This window comes from Humulus lupulus, chromosome 3, assembly GCF_963169125.1.
Source record: "Humulus lupulus chromosome 3, drHumLupu1.1, whole genome shotgun sequence".
Lineage (NCBI taxonomy): Eukaryota > Viridiplantae > Streptophyta > Magnoliopsida > Rosales > Cannabaceae > Humulus > Humulus lupulus.
In genome coordinates this window covers 89141457-89150147 of record NC_084795.1, presented here as the reverse complement: position 1 = coordinate 89150147, position 8691 = coordinate 89141457, and the positions used below count along the sequence as shown (strand labels likewise).

At 38.8% G+C, this 8691-nt stretch overlaps 1 protein-coding gene and 1 non-coding gene across 2 annotated transcripts; both read right to left on the bottom strand.

Moving 5' to 3' along the window:
* Positions 1-2622: 2622 nt before the first annotated feature.
* LOC133827684 (small nucleolar RNA R71) lies at positions 2623-2729 on the bottom strand. The gene has a single exon (XR_009890335.1). It is a non-coding gene; the product is annotated as a small nucleolar RNA R71 (small nucleolar RNA).
* A 5043-nt stretch (positions 2730-7772) lies between these two features.
* LOC133824627 (uncharacterized) lies at positions 7773-8224 on the bottom strand. The gene is made up of 2 exons (XM_062257578.1): positions 8181-8224; positions 7773-8073 (listed from the first exon to the last, which is right to left on the bottom strand). Exons 1-2 carry the CDS (start codon positions 8222-8224, stop codon positions 7773-7775), a joined length of 345 nt encoding a protein of 114 aa, XP_062113562.1.
* Between the last annotated feature and the right edge of the window lie 467 nt (positions 8225-8691).

Genomic DNA, 8691 nt, shown 5'->3' with positions numbered 1-8691 from the left:
AGCTTTGGTCGAGAATGGTCGTGGCATAATCACCCTTCAAAAACTTCAACACCGGAGTTTCAAGGTTGCTGCAAGATCGACATGCACAAGAAAGCAGCTCGGAGGAGAGGTCGACTCCCAAGGCACCGGCCTCATTGTCCAGGAGGAATTCCTGCTCATGAATCTAGGCCAAGAATTTGCGAACCACTTTAGGGACGGGAGCACCAGCTAGCGTCATTGCTCCAAGGTTAGAAATTTTCTTCCCCTTATCCCTAGCAGGGATCCTGCTAGGGGGAGTAGAAGGAGTCTTTAGCTTTTGAGGAGGATGTGGAGTCTTTGGTTTTGGGGCTAGAAGAGCAACTAGCTTTGTGGAAGGAAATGTCTTTGAGATCTCTAGAGGGGGTGATAACTCTAGAAAACAAAGTTATCTAAGACACTTTTAGGCTAATAAAATGAGTTGGTTTGAGTGATATGTGTTATTTGTTGTTATTTTGTATTTAATTTAATTTTTTATTTTGTGTGTCATTTCTTGTTGTCTTTGTTGTTTGATTGTTGCTAAGAAATGATTAAAATGGCTCTAAATAAATGGCAAAGTTGTTTGATTAATGTAGGATTCTATGGCTTGTAAGTGTTGTACTTAACTTAATTGTTGTAAAGCAGGAAAAGCCAGGTATACGGCCGCATTGGATTTCAGTATTGTTTGGAGGCTTGAAAGAATGACGTGGAATTGACTTAAGTGGGGCTTAGTCATGTGCTGAGGTGGCAATTTTTCAGAGAGGATAGTTGGGTTTTGTTTTATTACACCAGAAATGCTCCAATCGAATTTGGCACATGAGAGAGAATGGTTTTTTCTTCTTCTGAATTTGGTGACAAAACCCTAAATAAATAAGAAAAGAAAAAATGAGGCTCATTGATTACCTTACCCCCATAGACACCACTAAGGAAGAACTAGCCGCCCATACCAGATTTGGCAGTGCCTTTTGGAGAGAGAAATAAGACTAACAAGAGAAATGGAGAGAGATTCCAGGATGAAGAAGAGGAGAAGGAGGACCACTTTGGACACAAATTGGCTTGATTTCTCTCTCTTTATCCTTGTATTTTAAACCTTAGTTTTGAATATTTTGAATCAATGGCTGAATTGATTGTTGTTGCTATTTTCTTGTTTCTAGTCATGAACTAAAATTTTTGCGGTTAGAGAAACTAATGACCTCTAATATGTAATTTTGGATATTGTGGGTAAAGTTAATGCTAAGCAATTTGAGATTTTGTTCAATCAAGTGGTAAAATTGTAAATGATTGTTGTGGTTTGGCCAACTTTAGTGGGTAATTAAATTAATACTAATGCTGGAAAGATTGATTTTAATGGATGGAAAACTTGATTGATGCATGTTCTTAACTTTTAGGTTTTGAATTATGGGAATATAAGAATGTATGATCACCTTGCTTGACTTAGAAGGTTTGTACTCAAATTGGTATTCTTGACATTAATTTGGCATAAGAATATGTTAGTTAATTAAATAATTGAACCTTAATTGCTTTGGAAAAAGAATTAGGACAAGATAATTTCCTTAGTCAACTCTACCCAATTTGCGACCGCATTACTTGCTCGCATTTTACCCAGAATTATGTATTAGGGTGAATTAGCTCTCTAACTCCTCATAATCATTGAAATCAACACATTGTTACTGTTTTTATTCTAGTTGGGTCAATTAATTAATTTCCATTTAATTCCTTGTTCATTTAGTTTAATCAAATCATTTTCTTAATTTTAATTCCAAGTTGTTTGGTTTTAATTTTTGAAATATTTAGCATAAGAAATCCTTGAGGAGACGATTAAATTACTTAATACTTTATTACTTATTAGACGATTATGTACACTTGCATATCCTAAAAGAAAAATAGCAACAAGTTTTTGGCACCATTGTCGGGGATTGTATAAAGTCATTTATTGTGAAATTAATTATCTTGTAATTTGGTTTTCTGTTGTAGTAACTTGAGGGATTCTTGTGAAAATTCAAGTTCAAACAGTGTATGGATGAGAATCAAGACCCTGAACTACTTCCCCTCGATCCAGCAATTGAATGCACATTCAGACAAAGGCGAAAAGTACAAAAATCCCAAAGGTAAGTAGTAGTGATGGATGTTGATCGAGAGGCTCCAGCAGGAGCCGCTTAAGCGAGAGTTGCTCAAGGGGCAAAAAATCTTGAGGCAGTCGCTCAAGGGGGAGCAACTGTTAATAATGGGCATAATGTTGTTATTGTAGCTGATGATTGAGATCGTGGCATTAGGCAATACAATCTCCCCCTTTTCAATGAGCTCAATTTGGGCATTGTGAGACTAGAAATTTAGGCTACGTAGTTTGAGTTGAAGCCAGTTATGTTCCAGATGCTTCAAACTATGGGCCAGTTCAGTGGGAAGCCAGCAGAAGATCCTCACCTTCATCTTCGCCTATTCATTGAAGTGAGTGATTCTTTCAAGCTGCCCAAAGTTACAATGGATGCCTTGAGACTGAAGTTGTTCCCATACTCCTTGAGAGATTAGGCGAGAGCTTGGTTGAACTCTTTGCCATCTAATTCTGTGACTACTTGGAAAGAGTTGGCTGAGCATTTCTTGATGAAGTACTTTCCTCCCACTAAGAATGCCATGCTCCACAATGAGATTACTTCATTTCAGTAACTTGATGAAGAATCTTTATATGAGGCATGGGAGTGATTCAAGGCGTTGTTGCAAAAATGCCTTCATCATGGCATTCCTCATTGCATCCAGATGGAGACCTTCTATAATGGTCTCAATGCTCACACTAGAATGGTGGTAGATGCTTCAACGAATGTGGCTCTTCTTGCTAAGTCCTATAATGAGGCATATGAAATCCTTGAGAGGATATCCAACAACAACTATCAGTGGCCCACTACTAGAGTGCCTACAGGAAGAAAGGTGGCTGGCTTTCATGATGTGGATTCCCTCACTTCTTTGGCATCCCATGTTTCCTCTATATTGAATATTCTTAAGACGATGAACATGGGGATGAATTAGTCAATGCGGCAGCCTATAGGGTCACAAATGGGGCAAATGGAGAACATTTCTTGTGTGTATTGTGGTGATGGCCACACTTTTGACAATTGTCCTTCCAATCCTACAACTGTGTTATATGGGGAATCAAAATAGGAATGGTCCTTATTCTAATTCCTACAATCAATCATGGAGGCAACATCCCAACTTTTCATGTAGTAATAAAGGGGATGGTCCTAGTATTTCATCTATGCCTCCTAGACCCACTTTTCCACCAGGCTATCCTCCACAAGTCCCACAACAAAGGCCACAACAAGTGGTGAAATCAAATTCACTTGTGAACATATTGAAAGAGTACATAGTGAAGAATGAAGCCATGATCCAAAGTCAAGCAACATCCTTGAAGAGCCTAGAAATTCAAGTTGGGAAAATTGCTAATGAGCTAAGAAATATACCTCAAGGTGCTTTACCAAGTGACACACAGATTCAAAGGAATGTGGGTAAAGAACATTGCAAGGCTATGACTTTGAGAAGTTGGAAGTAGTTGGAAAATTACAAGAAATCAGTTGTTAAGAATGGGCATGAGGGTGAACCCTCTTCAATCCAAAATAACGAGAAAGTAAGAAAGGATGCTGAAAATTCAAGGAAATTAGCCTCTGCCTAGAATGCGGTCACATCATAACCACCATAAAGTTCCCCTAAAATCCAAAAGCGACCTTTTCCACAGAGATTTCAAAAACAAAAGTTAGAGAGTCAGTTCAAAAGGTTTCTTGACATGTTGAAGTAGCTACATATTAATATTCCTCTTGTTGAAGCCCTAGAGCAAATGCCTAATTTTGTGAAGCTCATGAAAGACATTCTTACTAAGAAGAGGCGGTTGGGAGAATTTAAGGATGTGGCCCTTACCAAAGAATGTAGTTCTTTCTTGCAAAACAAGTTTCCTCTGAAGATGAAAGATCTTTGGAGTTTCACCATTCCATGCATTATTGGTAACTCTTATTGTGGGATGCTTTATGTGATATGGGTGCTAGTATCAATTTAATGGATATGTCTGTGTTTAGACACTTAGGAATTAGAGAGGTCAGACCTACCGCAGTTACTCTTCAGCTTGTAGACCGATCTCTTTCTCATCCTGATGGGAAAATTTAAGGTGTTAGTGAAGGTTGGCAAGTTCATTTTTCTTGCTGACTTTATTGTGTTGGATTATGAAGTGGATAGGGAGGTACCAATTATTTTGGGGAGACCTTTTCTTGTAACATGTAGAACTCTGATTGATGTTCAGAAGGGTGAACTTACTATGAGGGTCCAAGATGAACATGTGACTTTCAATGTTTTCAAGGCTATGCGATTTCCAGATGAAGTTGAGGAATGTGAGTTGTTTCAGTGGTGGATTCTTTAGCACCAAAAGAGTTAGAAAACAGTTGTCTTTATGATTCTTTAGAGAGGTTTTTGTTGTTTGATTTATAAGTGAATGATGAGGATGAGTACTTGGCTTGGCTAGAAGCTATTTCATGGGGTTTACGCTCAAGATGGCTTTTTGAGTCTTTAGGGCTCTCTAATAGATCTTTCCAGGCCCCAAAATCTTCAGTTGAAGAACCACCAGAGTTGGAGTTGAAAGTTCTACCTTCCCACTTGAGATATGCTTATTTGGGTGAGTCCTCTTCACTGCCTATCATTGTTTCAGCTGAGTTGACCAAAGAGCAGGAAGATAAGTTGCTTGATTTTTTAAGGAAATTCAACAAGGTTGTTGGGTGGACCATTGCAGACATTAAGGGCATTAGTCCATCTCTGTGCATGCACATGATTTTTTTGGAAGACAGTGAGAAAGGATCCATTAAAGGGCAGAGAAGGTTCAATCCTATTATGAAAGAGGTAGTGAAAAAGGAAATCATTAAGTGGCTTGATGCTGATATTATCTATCACATTTCTGATAGCTCATGGGTTAGTCCTGTTCAGTGTGTACCAAAGAAAGTTTGAATCATGGTGGTGAAGAATGAAGACAATGAATTGATTCCTACTAAATTTGTGACAGGGTGTAGAATATGCATGGATTATAGGAAATTGAACAAGGCCACTAGGAAGGATCATTTTCCTCTTCCTTTCATTGATCAAATGTTGGATAGACTTGCAGGGAGAGAATATTATTGCTTTCTAGATGGGTATTCTGGTTATAATCATATTGCGGTGACTCCAGAAGATCAACACAAGACCACTTTCACTTGCCCCTATGGTACTTTTGCATTTCGTAGGATGCCTTTTGGTATATGCAATGCTCCCGCCACATTTCAGAGGTGCATGATGGCTATTTTCACTGATATGGTGGATCAATTCTTAGAGGTATTCATGGATGATTTCTCTATTTTTGGTGATTTTTATGATGATTGCTTGAGTAATTTTGCTAAGGTTTTGTAAAGATGTGAAGAAACAAACCTTTTCCTTAATTGGGAAAAATGTCACTTTATGGTTAAGGAAGGTACTGTTTTGGGCCACACAGTATCAAAGAATGGTATTGAAGTTGATAGAGCCAAGACTGAGGTTATTGAAAAGCTCCCACCTCCTACCTCAGTGAAGAATATTATAAGCTTTCTTGGCCATGCGGGGTTCTATAGGCGGTTCATAAAGGATTTCTCCAAGATCTCTAAGCTGTTTTGTAAATTATTGGAGAAGGATACACCTTTCCATTTTGATGAAGCATGTTTGAAATCCTTTGAAGAGTTGAAAATTTTATTGGTTTCTACACCAATTATTGTGGCTCCAGATTGAGACTTGCCTTTTGAATTGATTTATGATGCAAGTGATTCTGTTGTGGGAGTGGTGATAGGGCAGCGAACTAAACATGGTTTTTCACTCCATTTACTATGCTAGTCGTACTTTGATAGGTGCTCAACTCAACTATAAAGTGACAAAAAAAAGAACTCTTGGCTATTGTCTTTGCTTTTGACAAGTTTCAGTGTTATTTGGTGGGCACCAAGGTGATAGTATATACAGATCATTCTGCCATCAAGTACTTGATTGAAAAGAATGATGCTAAGCCTCGATTGATTAGATGGGTGCTTCTGCTCCAAGAGTTTGATGTGGGAATGAAAGATAGAAAAGGAGTGGAGAACCAAGGAGTGGATCATTTTTCAAGAATGGAAGGTGATAAGGAATCGAGTTCTTTAGTTCCCATCAAGGAGACATTTCTGGATGAGCAATTATTTGAGGTAAACCACTCTCAAATTGTTCCTTGTTTTGCGAATTTTGCTAATTACATAGTTAGTGGATTGTTGCCTTCGGACATGACAAGCCAACAAAAGAAGTTCTTGCATGACGTGAGGCACCACTTTTGGGAGGAACCATACTTGTTCAAACAATGTGCCGACCAAATGATTAGGAGATGTATCCCTGAGCAAGAGATGGAGGATATCCTACACCATTGCCACTCTTCACCTTGTGGAGGGCATTTTGGGGGAACTCACACCGCATCTAAGGTACTTCAATGTGGTTTCTTTTGGCCTTCCTTATTTAAAGATGCTCATGCTTTTGTGTTGAGATGTGATCGATGCCAAAGGGTTGGTAATATTTCTAGAAGGAATGAGATACCCTTAACTAATATTCTTAAAGTTGAATTGTTTAATGTGTGGGGTATAGATATCATGGGCCAATTTCCTCCATCTTATGGCAATTTGTACATCTTGGTAGCAATGGATTATGTCTCAAAATGGGTGGAAGCACTTGTCTCTCCTACTAATGATTCTAAAGTAGTCATGAAGTTCTTACAATAGAATGTTTTTACTCCTTTTTGCACCCAAGGGCAATCATTAGTAATGGAGGCACTCATGGTGGTGGGTCATGGTGGTATAGTGGAGTGGAGTTCTCAAAGGCAACGAGGTGGTAGGCAGCTAGGTTTTCAGGAAGGGTACGACTGAGAGAGAATTAAAAACTAGGGTTTTTACTGTTAGGCAAAGTCAAAAGCAGAAAGTAATTAATTTTTTTTTATTCTGCCGAGCCCTAGCTACTTTCCTGCGAGCCATCTCAAGGCCCTCTGTTTTTCCACTCTAAATTTTAGTAAATTTTCTTATGAACTCCCAATGAGGTCAAATGCTACCTTGAAATGCGACCGAAATGCTTTTCACAGCAACTGGGAGAATACAAATTGACACTTTAGTGCATTAACTTGAAAACCACAAACAAGCCTAACACCCCCCAAAACTTTTATAGCAATTCCTGATTTCAGTCGTTTTGCTGCACCTACACCTGAAACACAAAAGCAATACCAACAAGACCAAGTGAAAGCAAGGAATACAACAAAAAGAAATTAAGAAACTAAAAGTAGAAATAAAATCTAATAAAACTTAAATAATTTTTTTTCTTTCTTTTCATTTTTTTTATTTTTTTCCTTTTCTTTTGGGTAACTTTTACAATTAAATCTCCTACCCCATAGAAACCCAAGTTGTTATATCTTCTTCAAAGATCCTTCAAAGAGATTGAGTTCTTGTTTTGCTCAACCTCACCTCCCGAATAGTACTTGAGTCTTTGGCCATTAACCTTGAATTCTCTTCTGGATCCTTCTTCATGCATTTCCACTGCTCCATAGGGATACATCTTAACCACCAAGAATGGGTTGACCACCTTGACTTGAGATTGCTTGGAAATATCTTCAAGCGCGAGTTAAAAAGCAAGACTCACTGGCCCTCTTCAAATACTCTTGATTGAATTTTCTTGTCATGCCATCTTTTTATTTTCTCCTTGTAAAGTTTGGCATTTTCATAAGAGAATAAGAGCATCTATTCTAATTCATTCAACTACAACATTCTCTTTTCTCCTCCAAGTTGCAAATACATATTGAGTGTTTGAATAGCCCAATCAGCACGGTTCTCAAGTTCCACCGGTAAATGGCAAGCATTGCCAAACACCAAACAATATGGTGACATCCCCAATGGTGTCTTGAAAGCTGTTCTATAGGCCCACAATCCGTCATCTAACCTCTTGGACCAATCCTTGTGTTTGGGGTTCACCACTTTCTCAAGAACACCTTTTATCTCTCTATTGGACAACTTAGCTTGCTCATTAGTTTGGGGAGGGTATGCAGTAGCTACTTTGTGCCTCACATCATATTTAGCCAACAAACTTCCTAGTAGCTTATTCACGAAATACTTTGACTCCCTTGGTTCGTCATCTTCGTCGACACCTCAACCACCTCGACGTTGTACCTCATCTCCCTCCACTCCAGCCCATCACCGCCACCGTCCACCATCCCAGCTGCCCTCCGTAAGAGCCCAATCGCGCCCAAGCTGAACCTGTCACGACCTCCCCCTTATTTCTCAAATTGAACGATCTCATCACCTCTGAGAGCCATATTATCACTAGCTTAGCCCAATCGCAACCCAGTCTCTTGCATACTAGATCCTCAACTAAGCGCGACCCGAGTACTCCAAGCGATTCAGACGAATATTACTCAGCTAAGCTTCTTGTGCTTTAACAGGTTGCATTTAAAATTTTTGGATCTTTCTCTATACCAATTTTCATCTGTTTTGAGTTGGGAGGTGTTATAACTATGATGTGGGTATCTTGAGCAATTGATGTGTTGCCCATTTGAGTTTTGTAAATGGTGAATTTGTTGGTTTCTATTGTTGAGATTTTTGGGTCAAAGTGCACTGATTTGGGGTCACTTTAATTATTGTTTGTGCTGTAATTTTGAATGCTATTATGCACTGTGTTTGG